Raw genomic sequence first — 20,881 nt, forward strand, 5'->3', positions numbered from 1 at the left:
AATTGCAATGACAAATTTCTTATACAGTGAATTCAACACTAGCCAAATTGCATGTAGTTCAGTAGATAGAACACAAACCATAATCTTAAATTTCGACCATTCAATTCAATCACCACTCCACTCAAAAGGAAAAAAAAAAAAAAAAAGATGAGAAAAAAATTATCCCATCTGCAAAGGACTTAAGAGCAAGATTTACGGAAACCCATTTGGTGACATTTTTGAATGGAACATAAAGGAACAAGAATCAAAAGTATATAATAGCGGGATAAAGCAAAGTCCATCTCCTGGCTTCAAACAAAATCGTCATATTTAATCTAATGATGACACCGACGATGAAGAAATAATATGATCTCAGTTGAAGTTGAGAGAGATTTCAATTACACAACCAGAAAGAAAGCCAAATACATATGCACAATGAGAAGGGGTACAAGCCTGAAAATGGCCAATACATAACATTGATTCTTCATAATTTATGTAAAACTACAAATAATCAAGTAGGTCAACGTGATTTGAAACATATTATATGATGTTTGAAATAAATCTGAAAAAAATACCTAATAGGTCAACTAATGCACAGGTTTTATTTCTACATCAATGTAACAAATCCTAAACTATAGTGGTTACGTTACAAGGTATATATTTCAAGCGATAACTTTGGTCGTGTCCACTTATTATAATTCAATTGTAAATGAAAGCCTATAAACACACAACAAACCGAGCAGGGGTTCGTTCACAACGCTAGCAACGAAGTCACAATGCTAGAGCTCATGCGTCTAGAACTGTCTTCTTCGTTTCGAAAATGTACCATTACGTGAGCAATGTTGAACCTTTTCCGAAGAACAGATGTCAGGAACAAAAACAGCACCATCCATAGAATTATGGTAACTCCTTGGCCAGTATAAGCCTGACGCTGTAGGCGGAGAGGGAATCTGAGGCACAGTCCAGGAAGCTTCTGGAACCTGACCCGAACATTCATCGTCATCGTCCAGTTCAATGTCAGCAGCTCTCAAAACTGGTGATGAATCAGAATCCCCAAGCTTTCCACTATCAGCCTGATACATTTCACCAATAAGGAAAACCAGAAAGTTTTTGCATCAGCATTGGCAATAATATGAACAACTTACAAAGCATATTTTCTCCGATCAGTCCACTTTCTTGAAGTTAATTTTTCTGAGAATGGGATCATGGGGTAGTAACATACAATACACAAATCCACCCACAATCCAATCTATAAACGCCCTACAGAATTCGCATCTTAGAGATCATCAAGTAATTACTTATTTAGAATAACCCTATACAAAATCTATGATTACAGACTTAAGTCCTGAGTATTCTCCACTAAAAAGTAAAAAGCATCGGCACTCTGGAAACAATACTTTACTGGTGTGCCATGCCTAAGCATCTGTTATATCTTTCCGGTTTCTGTCGGCCTTGAAGGGTGTATAGTATAGATAGAGAAAAGTATTCAGGCTACACAAGATGTTTACTTATAAGAGATTTGCCATGTGAGTGGCATCCAAGGAATAGAAGGGTTATTAAATTCCAGAAGCAACACGAAGCACTATCAACAGCTAAGAGTGGTCAAGATTCTGCGATAGTAAACAAAATCGACAAGGTTGGGGCTGGTATTCCATATAAATGTAAACTAGAGTTCAACATGGATGGTAAATGGCAACCATCATTTAAAGTTCATTGCATTAGAAAACCATGATCATACCTTGGATGATCCGTTGTCCATATACCCATAGTTCTGATTGAATCCGGTAAGACTAATAAGTTCATCCATTTGCCACTGTGAAAAGCCACCAGAACCAGAATCCCCGCTTCCGGTAAGCAACGTTCTATTTGCCATAAAGTCCTCAGATCCACCTAGTACAGACAGGCTTCTGCTGAGTTCAGTAGGAGAAGGCATCGAGAATTCCCTTTCAGATGGTGGTCTAACTTTAGTTTCAGTAGACTTCTCTCGAGAATGTGACTTAGCCATGGAAGAACAAGCAACAGGATCGGTAGGCTCAAGTGCCACTTTCACACCAGTAAGCAGAAAGCGTTGGTGACCAGTTACATAAGTATTTGCCGTGTGTATGGCAACATCACACTTCCTGCAAAGTAACGCCCGATCCTCTAAACAGAAGATATATCCACTAGCTTCCTGCAAGAAATCCCAGATAATTCAGAAAGGGTAACATATAACAAACATACTACCCAGTCATGCATGAGAAAGATAGGAGGAACTATGCCTGTTTCTTAACAGCACCATGAACTTGAACTGAATAACCCCACATAAAACAGACTACCCAAACCTAAAAAATACAGCAGAGAAGGAGGAGAAAGAGAGAGAGAGAGAGAGAGAGGAGAAAAATGCAATGCTTAATATTACCCCTCAACTGTCCACAAGTAAGAATGTTTCAGTTCCATACTCTCTTTTAGACATCACTGACCTAAAATATGAAGTACGATTTCCTCTTTTAATAGATTGGAAAACATTCATCACCCTTGAAAATCTTTAAAGTCTATTTACCATAATTTCAAACTTCTAAAACTGCCCACAGATATCTTGAGCTGGAACCACCTTTTCTTTCATTTGCCAGTAGGATTATCATAAGCCCTTTATAAGATCTGGACATAAATATCTATAATAAATTTAAAACAAAAATATAAAGAAACTCATGAGATTTGGCAAGCATATTCAATTACTCCTTGATCTTTCATTTTGGGGTGTATACATAATCAATCTACTTCAGCCTATGGAAATCAAATTCATAGCAACACAATCAAAATCGATCGTAGAAGCTAAGTCCCTATCTAAGTATTACCACACAAAAAAAAAAAAAAAAAAATCCAAAAAATCCAAAAATTCATTAATACATCACAACTCTCCAAACCCATCTGTCTCAGTTATAGAAATGGATGGAACGGTAAAGAGAGCAAGTAACTATAACTCATACCTGACAGATGTCGCATTTAGGCATCTGAGATGAAGAACCAGAGAGAGGAACTCTCTGGTGCTTGCTTGCAAGCTTGTTGGCCGCATGAATCTTCTCATCACAGGCCCAGCACAGCGCCGCCTCATCAGCACAACACAGAACGGTGGCTTCAGCCATCTCACAGACGTTGCACTGAATCTTCATCCTCAAATCTCTAACCTTCTCTCGAATCCTCTAAATCCCATTCATAATCATCGAAACTCTGTGGGAAAAACCCAGAAAAGAAAAAGAAAGCTTTCGCCCTGTTACCTGGTTTTCAGAAGAATCAAAGCGCTAGTTAAAGCTGAAAAAGGAAAAAATAAATTTTTTTTTAGCGAAGATGGAAATCAAAAGGAATAAGGTTCCTTGGGGAGCAAGTGGATGAAGTTGAGGAGAGGTTTAAGAAGGGGATTTGATTTGTGATTCGGAATGTGAATTCAGATTGATATTTTGGTACCAATTCCTCCCTCCATTTTTGTCCACGTTGCACCTCTGAGCTCCTGTCGTACTTCTTCACTCCCATTACGACATGTCGTTCCCTCATAATATCGTATTCATATAGTGACGTTGCTATGTCCAAATCCAACTCTTTCTACCATTGATTAATTAGTTACTTCACTGATTTAATTCAGGTTCTTTCTTGGGAAATTGCCAAAAATAGGTTAAAAAAAGAGATTTAAATGAATTTTGGGACAAGTTTTCAAAAGAAAGACTTTTAGGACAATTTGGGTGTGAATAGACAAAAATGCCCTTCATTAAATTTCTATCGCTCTCTATTGATTGTTTCGCCTACCCACGTTCGCTTTCCCTTCTCTTTCGCATAGAACACCTGAAGTAAAAAAAAAAAAAACATCTCCTTTCTTTGGCTTTTCAAATTTCCCGCTCTGCTCTTCGAAGATACTCCGACTGTTCGTCTGTCGTCGGTCCTCCAGTGCATTTCGTCGCTTCTCCTTTTCGAACCTAAGAATCAACTTTGAGCGTGTTCTCTTATTTCAGTGAGTTTTATCTGTAACCCATTTTCAATATATTTGCTTTTTCTTGGCTTGAATCATGACATCGACTTCAACATCGACCGACGGACCCTTCTACAAGATTAATCCTTCCCATCATTTTTATTCCCTAGTAAGCTGTTTGTCTCATTTGGAAAAGACAACACATAATATTAAGGCCAAACTCAAACCCGATCAATTAGCCTTATTTAGGAAAACAAAGTTTGGGCACTTTTTGGACCTAAATATTGTCTTCAATGGGCCACTCATCCACTACTTACTGTTAAGGGAGGTGGAAGATGAAGGAAAGGATTCTATAAGTTTCCTACTAGGGGGCGTTGTTTGTACTTTCGGTAGGAGAGAGTTTAACATCGTAACTGGACTATGGGGTCCTAAAGAGGACTATATTCAGTTGGGTGGGAACAGTCGACTGTTGGAGAAGTTTTTCAAAGACAAGGACTGTGTTTACGTTAGCGACTTAGAAGATATATTTTTGGAATACGAGGGTGATGACGATGATATCGTCAAATTAGCTTTAGTCTACTTTATAGAGATATCTTTGTTGGGAAAAGATAGGCGAACCAAAGTGGACATTGGTTTTTTGAAGATTGCTGATGATTGGAATTCATTTAATAATTATGATTGGGGTCGGATTGTTTTTGTACGCACGCTAAGTGCATTGAAAAGAGCCTTGGACAAGCAATATGCCAAGGGAAAGAAGAAATCAACACAGACAAAAAAATATACTATCAATGGATTTCCGCATGCATTACAGGTATTTGACTTCTTACTTCTTACTTCAAAACTTTAAAAAGATCGTTTAGTTATTTGAAACGATCGTTTAGTTATTTTAAACGATCGTTTAGTTATTTTAAACGATCGTTTAGTTATTTAAACGATCGTTTAGTTCTTTTTAACGATCGTTTAGTTATGTTAAATGATCGTATAGTTGTTTTCAAACGATTGTATAACCACTTGTTTATATATCTATATATATCTTGTGGCACTTTCTAAACTTGTTTGTCAAATGTGGAATAGGTTTGGGCATATGAGTCTATACCAACCATCATTGGATGTGGTGTAGATAAAGTAAACGATCATGCCATACCACGAATGCTGAGGTGGGTGTGCCAACAATCACCAAAGTCCCAAACTATAAGCCAGGTGTTTGACTCGCCAATGGTAAGTAGCAAGCAATAGTAACTTACTTAAGGATCGCGTGATTTTGTGCTTATTTCTTTGTCCTAAATACATTTGCCTTTTTCTATTTGCAGTTTATAATTAAGGCGGTCATTGAGATGACACCTGAAGAGGAGCAATTGAAAATTGCTTCAGGTGAACTTTTTGAAAACTTCCGCTCATCTACCATTATTCAGTCGAAGAATGGTGGTTCAAAAAGAGTACGAGAAGTTGTTAACGATGAAGATGAGTTGAAAAAGAGTAAGAAACAGAAGTCCAAGATTAAGATGAAAAAGGCTATTCGAAATCTCCAAGATCGAGTAGCGGTTGTTGAAGGCCAACTTAATACTATAAAATCCGATATTGACGAATTGAAGGGCCTGATGTCAACCATATTGAAGCACATTGGACTTCAAAGAAAGGTTAGGAATGAAACTGTTAAGTGTATTCACGTTAGTTGTTTCATATTTGGTAACCATGTTCTCGCTAATTCATTTTGAGGTTCCATAGGGTGACGAAGGGGACCACAAGGTGTCCGAAGGCTTGGAGGATGAACACATTGAAGTTAAAAAGAAGGTTTGGTTCCATGTTCATGCTAATATTGATGTTTAATTTCTATCATTATATACACTAATGCATTATGAGCTTCCATAGGGTGACGAAGATGTGTTGGAGAAGAAGGTTGATATTGGTTTAGAGGAGCCAATAGATGTCGTTGACGATGAGGACGTCATAGAGATAGAACCATTTCTCACTCAACGACCACACGTTCGGCCCGCCCGTAGGAAGCGTGCAAGTGTTTACCTATCAACCCCATTCACAACTCTACCTAAACGGTCTCTGACATCAACCACCAGCACCTCTGAGTCTGAAGCAATTGTTTATGATCCTATGCACAAAATACTTGACGTCCATTTAGATAGACTTCGAGCGTGGATTACAGACAAGCGTACAGACGATGAGCTGCGTGAAACCTTTCATGGGAAAAAATCGAAGGCTTTTTTCAGAGACTTGTTTATGTGTCGCCGGTGGTTGTCGGATGAGGTATGGGATTATCTTATCATTTATGCAATTATAATTTTATCATTGTTATGGTTCTATACATTTACTGCTTACTTTTGTTTGTATTAGCATTTGGATGCACTTTTTCTTTTCATTCGCTTGAAGATTAAGGCAGCCGGGATACCTTCTTCTCAGAACTTCACAACTGCGGACACAATCTTTATGGTTTGTAATCGTCTCGTTACTTTATGTATGTATTTGCGTTTGATATTTGTCTTTCGGTCTGATATTTGCGTTTGTATGTTTTTCTTTGCAGCGCATTTTAGTTTCGAAGTGGCCCCTATACAAAGAATGTATTAAAGAGAATCGCCCGTTTGACTGGGACGAAGAGTATAGGTTGGTTGACTATGTTGTCGGGTCAAAAGTGGACTTCCAAGATCCTTGGGCAAGTGTTGATTACGTTTACTCTCCATTCAATGTCCATGGCAACCATTGGGTTCTATTATGCTTGGATTTGGTAAGTTGTCAAGTGAAGGTATGGGATTCGCTTCCGTCACTTACAACTGCCGAAGAGATGACAAACATATTACTGCCCATTCGACAGTTGGTGCCAAAGTTGTTAGATAGTACTGGCTTCTTTGATAGGAGAGGTAGATCATCGACATACAAGGAACCTTGGCCAGTTGTCATTGTTGACCCAATTCCACTTCAACGAAATAATTGTGATTGTGGCGTATTCGCAATTAAGTATTTTGAGTACATAGCTGCTGGTGTTGGTTTAGATACATTATGTCAAGAAAACATGTCATACTTTAGAAAACAATTAGCATTTCAAGTATGGACCAACCAACACTCCTATGTATTGAAATATTAACATAAATCACAAGTATCAATTGGCTGTTCTATTATTGTGTATGTTGCATTTCAATTAGTAGTATCGATTATTCTCTATGTTGCAAAACTACTTGTAGCTAAACGATCGCTGAATTTTTTTATGATTTTAAGAATATCGTTTAGACTTTACCAAACGATCGTTTAGACTGTACCAAACGATCGTTTAGACTTTACCAAACGATCGTTTAGACTTTACTAAACGATCGCTTAATATTTTGACGTTTATTAAGAAGATCGTTTAGACATCGTTTATTAAGAAGATCGTTTACACTTACCGAACGATCGTTTAGACTTTACCAAACGATCGTTTAGACTTTACTAAACGATCGCTTAATATTTTGACATTTATTAAGAAGATCGTTTAGACATCGTTTATTAAGAAGATCGTTTATACATATGTGCGCGATGAGTATTTCTCTACACGAATATTTTGTGATATGTATCTAAACGAATACAAATATTAACTCAAATATTCTTTCTCAATTTTGGTCGCGTTTAATTGAAAATATCACAAAGTATTTATTTTATAACAAAGTTTAAAATTATAATATGTTATTCTCTCTATAAAAATTACATAAAAAAATTATATAAACGAATACAAATATTAACAAAAGTATTTATTGGCCCAAAGTTCCAGCACATATTGTTGTCTAAACAGTTTCATGTTTGGCACAGTTAGACAACCAAGGTCACTAGCAGTTACAAGGCATTCAACAAATTTGGTACAGAAAATTCCACAATCCAATGAACGCCCTTTCTGTAATGTGGCCTTCGATCTGCGTATTGGCCAAGGGCCATATGTGAAACGATCTGAATGGAGGTTGACTCCAATTGCAATCGCGAGTGAGGCAATGCATCGTGCAGGCATTTGAAGAGCTTCATCAACAAGTTTCTGCTCAACATAATTTGGCATTGAGTCGAACACGTAGATCCTGCATTTTCTCATATCAGCTGCAATAGCCAACCAGTGTTCTTTTATGTTGATGCAGGTAATCACGTAGTTGACATCTCCCCACCCTGGTATGTCGTTGTAATCACCAACAGCAGTGTTGAAATAGTATTCGACATCTTTTTCTGTCCATATACTTAGGTGTGCTGTTGGGTCTGTCCATTCAGCTTTCTTATTATCTGGTGTCACCAGATGAGTATCAAAAATGTGGTTCCAAACAATGCAGTCTGGTTTATTGATTCCAGTCTTCAAGAACAAGTCAAAATTTAATCAGAATATAATGATGCAGTTTAACTTGTATACAAAAAAAAAAATTAAAGAATAACAACTTACCAGAAAAGAGGAATGTAATATTCTAAAAGAACGCTTGCAATGGTGCTTGAGATGCAACATTTTATTCTGCAAGTGGGCGAATAGCAGATCCAATGTCTACAAAGAAAAAATAAACGATCGTTTAATGAATGAAAGGAGAGGATAAGCGATCGCATAAGAAATGTACATGTGATCGTTTACGTAGTAAGCGATCGTGTAATATTAACTTAACGATCGTTTAGTTAATAGAAGCGATCGTTTAGTTAATAGAAGCGATCGTATATCAAATATAAGCGATCGTTTGGGAAGAGTACTTACGTCTCCATGTACCCATGTGTTTTCTTCAAGCTGTCTGAAAAAGTCTTTCTTTCTGGTTGTGGAGACTACTTTCCTTTCTTCATGGGTTGTTTTTCTTGATTTTTTCCATTGCAAGTATTCCTTCCATAATTTTGGATCCACTTTCCACATCGGATTATATGGATCTACTTCTCTGATTTCCACATCTGGGACAGGTGTTGTAGATACTGATATGATCTGAGCAGATGTTGTGGGTGGATTACCTTGTTCATCTTCATGTTGCACCTCTTTATTTGCTATTTTACATAGCTTTCTTCTCTTTATTGGTTTTTCTTCCACATCTTTATCAGGCACAGTTACTGGTTCTTTTTCAACCAAAGTAACTGCTTCATCATTTTTTTTCATCTCAACCTGTTTTTTTGTTGTTTCCTGCAATGTAATCGTATTAAACAAGTAACAAACTATTCATTCAAACGACTACAAATTTGTTGTGTATACATACCAGTTGAGATTCTTCATTTACAATTTGTACAGTTTGATCCATTGGAGCCAATTCACAAAGTGCAAGAGGTTGGCTCACATATGGAAGGGTAGTAATCATCTGTGGCAGGTCTGATTCTTTCTGAATTTGATGACTTAGACTATCCGATATATCTCTTATAGTCATTAGCAAGTCTGCATCCCTACCGTCTATGCTTATATCACTACCACGTTCCTCTTCATGTTCCCTAAACAAAATGAGAAGAAACATGAGAATAAGAAAAAAAAATACAATTGTTAGGTATTTATAAACTAGTAAACAATGAATGAAATGTTAACCTTTGGGTTTCCTCTTGACGTTCAGTATGTTGTTCTTCAGTAGGTTGTTGTTGAGTATGTTGTTCTTGAACAACATACTCATTGTCATTCTGATCAGTATGATCATTCCCTTGATTTTCAGTTTGATTCTAACAAACAAATAAAAACGAACATAAAATTAAAAAAATAATGTATTGTTAAACCATCGTGTATATAAAAGTAAACGATCGCGTAACTTTGATAAACGATCGTCTATCGAAGTTAAACGATCGAGTAACTTTGATAAACGATCGTCTATCAAAGTTATACGATCGTTTATCTAATGTATGATGAAAACAAATTTTACCTGGACCAATCTCTCCAGCATCTGCTTCATTTCATACAGCTCCAATGACTGCTTTGTGATTGTGTCATCCATCCTACAGACTATAGAAGTCAGTGTGGATAAATCCTTACGAACTTCTTTTATTTCCTTCTTCAGTTTCTTGTAGGATTTTGAATGACTTCGTTCTTCTTTGTCATTGGACTTCTTTGATCTGAAATGTTTCTTCTTGGTGATTGGATGCATTTCAGACTCCTCAGCCACTGTTTGACTTTGTTCCCTTTGGGGTGAGAGTTGTTCTCTTTGTGGAGATGAGTCTGATTGCTCCAATGATTTGTTGTTCATTGCTCCAATGGATTCATCCTCCTCCATTTGCATGTTATCATCCCCTCGAATTCGACTCTCCATGAAAGCCTTCTCTTGGGTTGACATCTTGAGTTTAGGTTGAACAACAGTCTGCAATGTAATTGTATTATTGGATTGTGTAATTATATTAAACGATGACTGACAGGTTTTACTTACATTTTTGTTGTCGAATATGTTATTCTGCAGCATTTTGTAAGATGGAGCTTGTGTACAATTCCATCTCAATATCCTTGGGATTAATCCCTTACTGTTTCTTGTGGCCAGGTGCTCATTTGCGGTTGAGAGTACTTCATAAGCCCACACCTACAACATTTAAACAAATATGTTAAACTTTGATGTTCAATTGGCATTTACTTAAAGTGTATGAAGAAATAAAAATCACCTGAAAAGCAAGGACGTAGCCTTTGATGTTATAGTATGACACTGCTTTGGAACTTCGTGTCTTCTTCAGCTCGTATGCTTCTTTTTTGCCTTGGAGACTTGTCTTTAAACTGTTGAGCAGACGAGTGTAGAAGAAAGTTGACCAATCGAAGCTTTTAAATGCTTCTTCATCATCAACTCTTCCCAAAATGTCCATGTCAAACTGTGTTTTCTTATCCTTCCCGACCATCACAGTTTCTATAAAGACGGCCAAGGCGACCTTCACAGCATCGTCATCATTTGTAAACTCAAAATTCTTGAAAATTTCCTCAATTTCCAAGCATGTTATTACTTTCTTATTTTCTGATCCGAATAGAAGACTTTGCAGTCGCTTGCTATCGCAATCTTTCTCCAATGGATTGTTTGTTGGCCACAATCCAGTTATGATGTTGAATTCCTTTTGGGTAAAACGGACGTTCTTCCCTAAAACCGAGAAACAGATTCCATCTGCGTTACCGTCTTCAGGTATCTGCCTCAGCAAGAAATGATGGATCAACTGGCCGTTGAATACCATGTTCACATTCAGCAATGGACCAAAAATTGTTTTTTCGAACATTTGCAGCTGGTCCTTGGTCAGTTTATCCTTAATAAGACTGCCAATCTTGTGCACTTGGCATGACACAGTGGCAGGGAAATACTTTTCGCTAGGTACAGCCATCCTGAAATGAATATAATATATTGAAGACAGAAGTCGAACCCGAAACCCTAAACGCTTCACAATAATAATATAAGAACACAGTGATAGTTTTTGAAGACAGAAGTTGAAACGTTTGAAATATAAACAAAGGAAAAGTGTAACGTTATAGTAGGAAAAGTTCGGGAAAATACCTTTTAACGTTGACGAAAACTATGGACTGAGACAAAAATGGTCTGAGAGAACAATGGACTGAGAGAAAACGAAGGTGTGATCAGTGCGGTTGTGTATTGCGTAGTGACGAAAAACGAAAAGTGAGAAGGCGGAACGTATATATATATCGGTCGTTTTTACCAAAGGGGCAATATTGTAAATTCGCATACTTTTTTTGAAATGTTGAATCGCGGTTGTAAACAATTCGCGGGTGTCTTTCGTTGTTTCAAAAGATCGTTTAGTTTATGTAAACGATCGTTTAGTTTTTTATAGTCGATCGTTTAGTTAATTTCAAACGATCGATTGGTTGTTTTAAACGATCGTTTAGTTTTGTTCGACCAATCGTTTAGTTTTGTTTAACTGATCGTTTAGTTAATTTCAAGGTATCGATTGGTTGTTTTAAACGATCGTTTAGTTTTGTTTGACCAATCGTTTAGTTTTGTTTCACCGATCGTTTAGTTTTGTTTTAAACTATCGTTTAGTTGTTTTCAAACGATCGTTTGGTTGTTCTTAACCGATCGTTTAGTTATTTTTAAACGATCGTTTACATATTTTTAAACGAACATTTAGTTATTTTTAAACGATCATAAAACCAGTGTTTGTGTTCTTAAATGAATAAGTCAATCGTTATTTTCGTCTTCTTCATCCATTTGGACGCACAGAAAGTAAGAATGTTGGGACAAATCATTAAGAAAACACATCATTAACAAACATTCATTAATTAGTGTAATACTTGGTACATTGGTAGGGAAATTTCTAATCTTGTATGCTCGACTTGTCGGTATATGAAATTGGATTGGTACACGTTAATCTGTTGTGACCTATTTGTTTACACCGACCACACTTATGCAATTTCGGAGCTTCACCAACACTTGGAATCCTCTTTTTCTTCGGTCGACCAACTCTTTTGACTACTTTTGGAGGTAAAACAGTCATATGTACGTAGTCTTCGCTTGTCTTCCAATCTGACTGATTCCCAACTGGGTAGACGGCCTCCGCATATGCAGCCAACAAACATTCATTAGTGTAATAATTAGCACATAAACTATAAACATTTATATTACGAACCCGTGCTGCAGCAATGGCATGTGAGCATGGTAGTTGCTCAGCTTGAAACTCCTTGCAAGTGCATTCTTTAGTCTGAAGGTTTACGACCTCCTCCTTATCTAAATCTTTGACATGAAATTGGTAACAGTCAATTGGGTTGACCTTCATTGTCAAAGCTCCTTCTTGTTTCTTTTGAATAACTAACTCTGCCCATTTGGTCAATGTAGACGTCACTTTAATGCCTTCTTCTCGACGCTCCCAAAACCAACGTTGTAGCAAAGCTCGAACATTTTCAAGGAATGAAGCAATAGGCAAATCTCTAGGTTCTTTCAGTATAGAATTCATGGACTCCGCTATATTTGTTGTCATCATGTTATACCGTCTTCCTGGGCAGTGAACACGAGACCATCGTGCTATTCCAACATCATTTAAATATTTCCCTGAACCATTAGGAAATGAAAGAAGATGTCTCCACGCTTCAACAAACGTTGATTCACGATATGTTCTCGATGCATTATAAAACAAAGTAGCAACCGTGTCATTCTTATATTTATCATGCAAATTTTGACTCAAATGTTGGACACAAAGGCCGTGGAATGCAGATGGGAAAACTGATGAAATACCCTTGGCGAAGCATGTTTTCCGATCTGTCACAAAGCCTAGATTAGGCACCTCCCCTATTGCACCTTTCAATTTTTCTAAGAACCACTGTATTGAGTCATCTGTTTCTCTATCAACTACTCCAAAGGCTAGAGGATAGATCTGATTGTTACCATCTAAACAAACGGCCACTATCAACTGACCCCGATATTTGTTCTTAAGAAATGTTCCGTCCATGACTATGACCGGTCTAATGCAATTTAAGAATCCTCTAACACATGCACCAACAGCCATAAAAAGATATTTAAAGAAACGATCATCTTCGAGTTCCATGTGAAATATTGTACCTGAATTTGTAAATTTGAGTGCTTCACCATATCTACGCAAAAGATTATATGACTCTTCAGGAGACCCTCGCACTCGTTCATATGCATTTTCTCTGGCACGCCATGCTTTCTCATAACTCATATTTATGCCATAGTCTTGCCTCATGTCTTCTATGATATCACGTGGTTTGTATATGCGACCGGGCCCCTTGAATTTGGACTTGATTAATTCTCCAACAACCCAAGATTTTGCTTGCCTATGGTCACGATTCAAAAACTCAAGAGAACATGAATGAACTTTCACATACTTTTTAATCTTGAATATATTTGAATCCTTCAGTCTAACCGCTCGCAATCTCCAACCACACTTGTTGTCGATGCATCTAACGAAAAGAACCTCTTTTGTAGACTTTTTTACTACAAACTGAAAATTTTTTTTCATTGCCAACACACTTAATCTCATTGACAAATCTCTCTTGCAAAAAAATATTTGTCCTACATCCAACTCTTCACTTGTAGAGCTTTCTTCCGACCAGCCACTTCCTTTTGTCTTCAACTTCCGACTAGAGGACCTGTAGTCAACTTTACCTTTTCCTTTGCAATCTTTTGTAGGAGCATCTCTTTGTTCTGGGATGTCAAACAATTCATTGTACATCTCAACTGACTCCAATGTAAAAGTATCATCTATTGAATGATATGACTCATATGATTCCCATATAGCCGAATTGGTCCCTATCATGTTATGACACAAGCCACCCTCGACTTCACCAATATCAACTTCATTCTCATCTAATCTATCCATTCCAATTGGAGGAGGATGAGGGTTTAAATTTTGAACTTGGTTGCTCCCAGATACTGAATTGTAATCTTTGTTTAACACTTTCATGCTTCGATTGCTTGTAGGCTCAAACGATAGGTATAGGGGGACCTCCAATGGATTTTCACTAAGAATATAAAACTTCAAATCACGGTCATTGCTTAACTCAAATGGAGGAGCTTCCTTTTCCCCTTTGATCTCATATATACATCTTATCTTTATGTCAAACTTTGTAGGGTCAACTTCTGCAAGGTCATATAGTTCAGACTGTAAATCTTTGTGTGTTATTTCTTTAGGGACAACAATGCCTTTTAACACTCCTCCTTCATATTTTCTTCGTCCCTCATCCCATTCACCACCGTGACGCACTAAAATCCGAACATGTGCCATCCTTAAACTACCTTAAGTACTTTTGTATCTTAAAAAATTGATTTGAACTTAAGAACCTACAAAATGCGTGCAAGATGTAAAGAAATGAATTAGGAGGTGTACCAATTTGATTTTGAAATAAATAGTGGAAGTTTGGAACGTGCGAGATGTGTGCGAGATGTGTGCGAGATACGTGCGAGATGTGTGCGAGATACGTGCGAGATAAAGCATGAGGGCCTAAGAGAGTTACTAAACATGCAAAGAATAGCTCTAAATGGATTAGGAGGTGTACCAAGTTGATTTTGAAATAAATAGTGAAAGTTCGGAACGTGCGAGATGTGTGCGAGATACGTGCGAGATACGTGCGAGATAAAGCATGAGGGCCTAAGAGAGTTACTAAACATGCAAAGAATAGCTCTAAATGGATTAGGAGGTGTACCAAGTTGATTTTGAAATAAATAGTGAAAGTTTGGAACGTGCGAGATACGTGCGAGATAAGTGCGAGATAAAAAAAAAATGCGAGATAAAAAAAAAAAACCTTAATTCCTTCTATTCCTATTGCTTACTCCTCCTCTATTTGATCCAACTAAATCCTCATCCTCTAGTTCAATTCATTTTTCACTAGCCATTGAACATTGAACTTTCTAAGAACCTAAAACCAAAATTTGACTAAACTAATTTACGGCAAATAAGTCCAATTCCAAAAACCAGACAATTACGGATGAAAATAGCACCAAATACCCTAACAAACATTTACTTACAGCAGATAAATTGAAAATCGGTTATACATGAAACTCACCTAAATAAGACGCTCGAAGTTGATTGAATGGTCCGAATAGGAGCGACGAAATGCACTGGACAACGACCGACGAAGGGCAAGCGACGAAGGGCAAGCGACGAAGGGCAAACGACGATGGGCAAGCGACGATGGGCAAGTGACGATGAACAACTGACGATGGCCGGAGTAGGTTCAAGTGTTCTACACGAAAGAAAAGAGAAGGGAAACGGAACTATACGCGAAAGAGAACGAATCAGAGAAGGGAAAGCAACGTGGAAGAGGGAAAGGAAAGGAAGGGCATTTTTGTCTATTCACACCCAAATTGTCCTAAAAGTCTTTCTTTTGAAAACTTGTCCCAAAATTCATTTAAATCTCTTTTTTTAACCTATTTTTGGCAATTTCCCTTCTTTCTTCTATACTTTTCTAGAAAAATTATATATGACGTTAATTCTATGCAACCCAATACGTAATATAGTAAATATCATTTTGAGGATTAGTGCTTCTAATCAAAATTTGAATCAATTTATTTTTGTTAAAAATTTTCAAATCCATTGAACTACAAAAAAATATGTAATCAATCAACAGTAAATTTATACTCCAAATGAGAATAATTCAATTATTGCAAAACAAAAAAGTTGAGTACCAATACGATTTTAAGTCCTACGCAATGTTTTAAGCGACTTCATAAGTTGTAGTTTTTAGTTTTAATAGGCTTTAAGCTATATATTTTTTCTCATTTGAACTTTTTACTTTTTAAGAATTCTTTTAGATTTGTTATGCCCTTCGATCCTCTCCTTAAGTTGACTAAATCTACTTATAAAGATCATGTTCAAGACTCCTCTTATTGTTTTTTGATAAATTAAAACTCAACTAATTAGACCCATCAAATGAATAAATTAACTAGAATAAGTAGAACTTCGAACTTAAATTAAATTTGGAGTCTCGACTACGAGGTGAGAATGCATACAATAACTCATGAGAATGGATACAATAACTAAGTTCCTATATGTAATAAGAAATAGTTTAAACATAATAAATTATAATTATAAGTATTTAAATTAATTAATACTAAAGATTGAAAATATATATTTAATAAAAAATGAAGGATAAATGGTAAATTTATGTTTGCATGTTTGAATTAACTTCCTTAACCTAGAAAAAAAATGTATATAAATATAAGAGAATATTTATAAGCATTTATAAAGTCCATCTAAACGCAACTTAAATCCAAATAAAATTAAGTATAACATTTTAAAATCTATTGAAAAAGAAAAAGAAGCGGAGACTACTAAAAATCTTGGGGTTAGAAAGATATTTTTCTCCCCACAAATCGCCATTTATTTTTCGTATAAATTCGGTTTTCAAATTTCATTCCTCACACCACCGAACTTCGAAGTTTGTCTTTTTGTGTTTTCGCGCAGTAATAGAGATATCGACTTCGAAGAACATTTCCCGCCAAATCTGATCTTCAATTCATCGGCCGTTTTTGAGGTTTTCCATTTCTCTTTTCTTCTGTGCTTTCAAGCGTTCATGATCTTCTGATTCTTCAGATTCACATTCCTATCGGAACCGGCATTCTCTGCAGTGAAGATTTTGCCGAGGTATAATTGCTTGTAAGATTCTGATTGTTCATAATCTCACTGGATTTTTCTTTCAAGCAGCGTTTATGATCAGAGAGTATTTCCGAGTGAAATGTTATTTCCTGCTTTCACGTTCCATTTTCTATTCGGTTGAATTTTGTTCTCTTTCTTCCAGTCATGCGAGAAAGATATTTTCGTGTGTTTTGTTTTCATTTTAGGTTAATTGTTGTTTGTTAACTAGCTTGTAATCTGGAAATTATTCTTCTTCCAGTTCCCCTCTTGATATTTGGGATTTCCATACTTTACCGATTGAAAACAAAGAATGATGTTGAGAAACCTCATTACTTTTTCAAAAAGCTTGGAACTATCGATCAAAACCTGGTATCTTCCCCGATAATTTTTTGTTTGTTTCATTTTGAATCTTATAGTTTACTCAGTTTTTTGCTTTGAGGATTTTAACGTAAGTTACCACCATTTGTTACTATTTTAAATCTCTCCTGAACTTCAGAACGTGAGGTAGAATCATAGTATTTTGTCCTCTAATTGAGGCTATGAAGGATTTTTCTGCCTTTAGTGGGCCTAGTATTTCCGGCAATTGCAAATGGTTTGTTTTTATCTCTTGATTCTCTGCATGTTCAAAAGACAAGATTTTTTAATGTGCTAGTCCTCTATATTCTTATTTATTTATTTTTCATGTGGACTGGAATTTTTTATATATAATATAAGCCGAGAAAAATGGAATTCTGAAGGGAACAAGTACAGCTGTTGCATTCAAGTTCTTTGGCTGGTATCTTATATATTCTATGCAAAGAACTCGGCGTATTCTCCTGCCCCTGAACATCTTAAAACAACAATATCCGATTTAGATTATGAGTAACTGTTTCTACCAGAATTCAATCACTTGACAGATGTTACTGGATCTATTGCTTCCCATTCTCGTGGAATTTTTTTCCTTTAATTGTATATGGCTGTTGAACCTTTAAAAGATGTGCTGTTTGCTGAATTTTTTGGAGTAGGAGAATTTATTGAACTTTAGGTGAGAAAACTGACATATCCTTATATCCATCGTTTAGTCAGATGGTAAGTGATTCGTGTTAAGATATCATAAAACCACTAGATTCCTTTTAGGAAGTAGAACTTTGTCTTTGTGGAGAGGGAGGTAGCATTAAGTGGACGAAGTGCTTCTGGTATTCACATTTATAAACCTCATGCACAACTTGAAGTCCTCAAAATCATTGATGGTGGTCAAAAAGTGATTTATTTGATTTCTGGACTTGTAGTGAACATTGAAAGCTTGGATCGCTGATATTTTCTTTACAGGGTATATGATATTCCTAGCATTCCATGGACTTGGAGGGTACTTCTGAGGGTTAATTATGAAATGCAATGCTTGCTGGAGGGAACTTGAAGGGAGAGCTGTCACCACAACCTGTGGTCACTTATTGTGTATCCTAAGCTTTTTTTCGTTTCACATCGCTCAACTTGGTGAAATATTTGACCTACTATTATTAGTCAATGCAAATGGTTTGGTTGGATAAATTGTTCCTTAACGGTGTAAAGGCACAGAAGATGCAAGCAAGATCCTTAGCAATGATGGAGCATGCCCCATTTGTGATCAAGTTCTTTCTAAAAGGTGAAGGGTTTGTTATTATAAACGCTTTCAAGTCTCAGAATTGCTCAACTTACGTACTGTTTAAACAAGGTTTGCATTAGGCCCCAGACCCAGTGCACGTTTGAAGCAAAAATGGAAACGTAATTTTATTTATAGTATGTAAGGAATATCTTATAGTACCCAACATCAGATCTATCATACCTATCATCTTCTTAGAAAATATAGCGCCATTTAGACAAATTATTTTTCCATGGTTTACAGATTCAATAACAAATGTGATGATTTCATTTCCTCTTACATCCGGTTTCTGTTTAACAGCCTCATGAAACCTGTGGATATCAATCCAAATGACGAATGGGCAAATGTTAGTATTTTCTTAAAAGGATTGCATTTAACTTTGATTATTTTCTTAAAAGGATTGCATTTAACTTTGTCAAATCTTTTAAAACACTTCTATCATTCTCGACTTTTTCCATGTCTATTATTTTGATGCTCTCATTCGCTGCACAAAATATTGCAGATGGCCATGGCTGGCATATCACCTCAGACATGTATCCTTTGGAATGATCACCAATTATACAAAATTATAATAATTAATAATAAACCAGTCTCCAAAGCCTGGAAAACACTGCTGTGTCATTTTTTTTAACAGTTGAGAAGGTAATTATTGTGGTGATGCATTCCCGTTGTATATAAGAACAATATGAAACATAAATTGTCTGTCACTTCTCCTTGACTGGTCCCAGTGATGAAAAGTGCATATAGAAGTGTAATGTTCTATGTTGGACAAAAGGAATTGGAGATGCAGTACAAGATGAACAGACTCATGGCGCAATGCCGACAGAAATGCGAGGTAATGCAAGAAAAGTTTACTGAGAAACTAGAGCAGGTACATTCTGCATACCAAAAAATGGCCAAGAGATGCCAGATGATGGAACGACAAATGGAGAATTTATCCAAAGACAAACAAGAGCTACAGGAGAAGTTTGCTGAAAAATCCAGGTCATCTCCTTTCATTTATTCTTTCAACTTTTTAACTGATTCAAGAGGCCATTTTCTGTTTTCAAGATCCTGATCCAGAAAATTCAATTGCATGTTAGGCAGAAGAGGAAACTAGATGAAATGTATGATCAATTGAGGAATGAGCATGAATCACTAAAACGTTCGGCGATCCAGCCCGTGACTAATTTTTATACAAGAAATGAGCCCGATTTATTCTCAAACCCCGTTAATTTGATGGATAACAGAGAAGCTATGAGGAAAGGTAAACTTTTTCTGTCTAATTTTACACAGTCGATATTTTTTCATATCATGCTTGATGCTTCTCAGTTGTGACATATATACTGTTTGATAATATCTGATGTTACTGTTCTAGTATTTTTCCGAAACAAGTTGACTTATTTCTTGCAGACTGGATGGTTTCTGCTCCTGAAACTCCAGGACCAAGAGAAGAAATATGGCCGACAAGACAGAATAGTGGGAACTCTGGTCACTTCGACCTCTCCGTTGGGTCACCGGCAAAACAAGCTGCTCCAATGGCAATGGAAGCTGGGAACAGAAGGGCTGGAGCTCACACTGCATTTGGAAGTGGAGCTGGAAATCCCTCCATGACTCTCCGAAACTTGATTCTGTCCCCAATCAAACGACCTCAGCTCTCTCGTCGTCCTCAAATGTTCACGTAAGTAATACTTGAAATCTCATAATTTTTTCATCTTTTTGAGTTGAAGAATCAGACAAGCCGTCTAGGTTCAATCAACCACCCCCACACTTTGTCGAAAAAAAAATCTTTCTTTCCTTTTTCAGTTACCATTCAAACATAATGTTCATATCAAATCTTTTTGATTTCAAATTAAAATTAAAGAGAGTTGTAAACTTCTACATTCATCTCTTTCGACTCTCTGTAGCTGATTTATAACACTGTCATTGTAGATTGTGAGATGGAAGTTAAGTAGTTGAAATTTGGCGGGAAAAAGCGCAGATCAATTGGCTTGAAGCTAATGAAGGGTTACGGAAGAATATACGATGTACCTTTTACTCTCTCTCTGTTTTTAATCATACGGTTCATGAACCAACGGAATATAACACAGATTAACTCCCAACACCTACACACACATTTTTTTTTATTTCTTGCGTGAGCTTTGATCTTCACTACATGAAAGAAAAAGGAAAACCCCCAATAAACACAAATGTAGAAATCATTATCAACTATTTCGATGCAACATCATGCAAAGAGAACTCTTCTGAAGAAGGGCTCCCATTGTTCCATTTCCTTAATAGAGAGCAATTTTTAGGCATAGGGTTTCTTTAACTTTTTGTTCGATATGTTATCTAAAAGTTCAATGCTAACATAAAGAGTGAATCAACAATTTCATTATATCTTTAAACATTATATCTTTAAAATGTTGATGAAGTGT

At 36.4% G+C, this 20,881-nt stretch overlaps 4 protein-coding genes across 12 annotated transcripts; 2 read left to right on the forward strand and 2 right to left on the reverse strand.

Annotated features, from left to right (window-relative positions):
• Positions 1-422: 422 nt before the first annotated feature.
• LOC103492938 (B-box zinc finger protein 22) lies at positions 423-3,398 on the reverse strand. Its single transcript, XM_008453509.3, has 3 exons — positions 2,946-3,398; positions 1,718-2,149; positions 423-1,052 (listed from the first exon to the last, which is right to left on the reverse strand). The coding sequence occupies exons 1-3, from the start codon at positions 3,126-3,128 to the stop codon at positions 774-776; spliced, it is 894 nt and encodes a 297-aa protein (XP_008451731.2). The 5' UTR covers positions 3,129-3,398; the 3' UTR covers positions 423-773.
• A 212-nt stretch (positions 3,399-3,610) lies between these two features.
• LOC127150143 (uncharacterized) lies at positions 3,611-7,036 on the forward strand. The gene is made up of 7 exons (XM_051087007.1): positions 3,611-4,727; positions 4,991-5,134; positions 5,227-5,553; positions 5,642-5,707; positions 5,786-6,175; positions 6,263-6,358; positions 6,450-7,036. Exons 1-7 carry the CDS (start codon positions 4,014-4,016, stop codon positions 7,005-7,007), a joined length of 2,295 nt encoding a protein of 764 aa, XP_050942964.1. The 5' UTR covers positions 3,611-4,013; the 3' UTR covers positions 7,008-7,036.
• A 543-nt stretch (positions 7,037-7,579) lies between these two features.
• LOC127150145 (uncharacterized) lies at positions 7,580-11,461 on the reverse strand. Of its 2 annotated transcripts, XM_051087011.1 has the most exons (9): positions 11,320-11,461; positions 10,454-11,150; positions 10,228-10,374; positions 9,730-10,161; positions 9,405-9,532; positions 9,088-9,313; positions 8,607-9,014; positions 8,310-8,405; positions 7,580-8,222 (listed from the first exon to the last, which is right to left on the reverse strand). In XM_051087011.1, exons 2-9 carry the CDS (start codon positions 11,147-11,149, stop codon positions 7,632-7,634), a joined length of 2,724 nt encoding a protein of 907 aa, XP_050942968.1. In that variant the 5' UTR covers position 11,150; positions 11,320-11,461; the 3' UTR covers positions 7,580-7,631. The 2 variants fall into 2 exon arrangements, with proteins under 2 accessions (XP_050942968.1, XP_050942969.1); XM_051087012.1 differs by lacking the exon at positions 11,320-11,461 and having other exon boundaries at positions 8,607-8,996; positions 10,454-11,151.
• A 5,144-nt stretch (positions 11,462-16,605) lies between these two features.
• Positions 16,606-20,761, forward strand: LOC103492939 (E3 ubiquitin-protein ligase CCNB1IP1 homolog). Of its 8 annotated transcripts, none has more exons than XM_017045654.2 (9): positions 16,606-16,888; positions 18,176-18,301; positions 18,416-18,488; positions 18,729-18,831; positions 18,988-19,018; positions 19,214-19,469; positions 19,568-19,731; positions 19,878-20,145; positions 20,397-20,761. In XM_017045654.2, the coding sequence occupies exons 2-9, from the start codon at positions 18,232-18,234 to the stop codon at positions 20,401-20,403; spliced, it is 972 nt and encodes a 323-aa protein (XP_016901143.2). In that variant the 5' UTR covers positions 16,606-16,888; positions 18,176-18,231; the 3' UTR covers positions 20,404-20,761. The 8 variants fall into 8 exon arrangements, with proteins under 8 accessions (XP_016901143.2, XP_016901144.2, XP_016901142.2 ...); XM_017045655.2 differs by having other exon boundaries at positions 16,607-16,876; positions 19,908-20,145; XM_017045653.2 differs by having other exon boundaries at positions 16,608-16,876.
• The last annotated feature ends 120 nt before the right edge of the window (positions 20,762-20,881 follow it).

Source organism: Cucumis melo, chromosome 7, assembly GCF_025177605.1.
Source record: "Cucumis melo cultivar AY chromosome 7, USDA_Cmelo_AY_1.0, whole genome shotgun sequence".
Taxonomy (NCBI): Eukaryota; Viridiplantae; Streptophyta; class Magnoliopsida; order Cucurbitales; family Cucurbitaceae; genus Cucumis; species Cucumis melo.

Excerpts from the sequence above, each read along its gene's own strand:
- LOC103492938 (XM_008453509.3), bottom strand. The coding sequence starts at position 3,128 with ATGAAGATTCAGTGCAACGTCTGTGAGATGGCTGAAGCCACCGTTCTG. Across the intron at positions 2,150-2,945 it reads CTAAATGCGACATCTGTCAG|GAAGCTAGTGGATATATCTT; the intron begins GTATGAGTTATA and ends GATTTCTTGCAG. Across the intron at positions 1,053-1,717 it reads TGGACAACGGATCATCCAAG|GCTGATAGTGGAAAGCTTGG; the intron begins GTATGATCATGG and ends GAAATGTATCAG.
- LOC127150143 (XM_051087007.1), top strand. The coding sequence starts at position 4,014 with ATGACATCGACTTCAACATCGACCGACGGACCCTTCTACAAGATTAAT. Across the intron at positions 5,554-5,641 it reads ACATTGGACTTCAAAGAAAG|GGTGACGAAGGGGACCACAA; the intron begins GTTAGGAATGAA and ends GAGGTTCCATAG. Across the intron at positions 5,708-5,785 it reads ACATTGAAGTTAAAAAGAAG|GGTGACGAAGATGTGTTGGA; the intron begins GTTTGGTTCCAT and ends GAGCTTCCATAG.
- LOC127150145 (XM_051087011.1), bottom strand. The coding sequence starts at position 11,149 with ATGGCTGTACCTAGCGAAAAGTATTTCCCTGCCACTGTGTCATGCCAA. Across the intron at positions 9,533-9,729 it reads TGCTGGAGAGATTGGTCCAG|AATCAAACTGAAAATCAAGG; the intron begins GTAAAATTTGTT and ends TTTGTTTGTTAG. Across the intron at positions 8,406-8,606 it reads ACACATGGGTACATGGAGAC|ACATTGGATCTGCTATTCGC; the intron begins GTAAGTACTCTT and ends TTTTCTTTGTAG.
- LOC103492939 (XM_017045654.2), top strand. The coding sequence starts at position 18,232 with ATGAAATGCAATGCTTGCTGGAGGGAACTTGAAGGGAGAGCTGTCACC. Across the intron at positions 18,489-18,728 it reads GATCAAGTTCTTTCTAAAAG|ATTCAATAACAAATGTGATG; the intron begins GTGAAGGGTTTG and ends CATGGTTTACAG. Across the intron at positions 19,019-19,213 it reads TGGCATATCACCTCAGACAT|TGATGAAAAGTGCATATAGA; the intron begins GTATCCTTTGGA and ends GACTGGTCCCAG.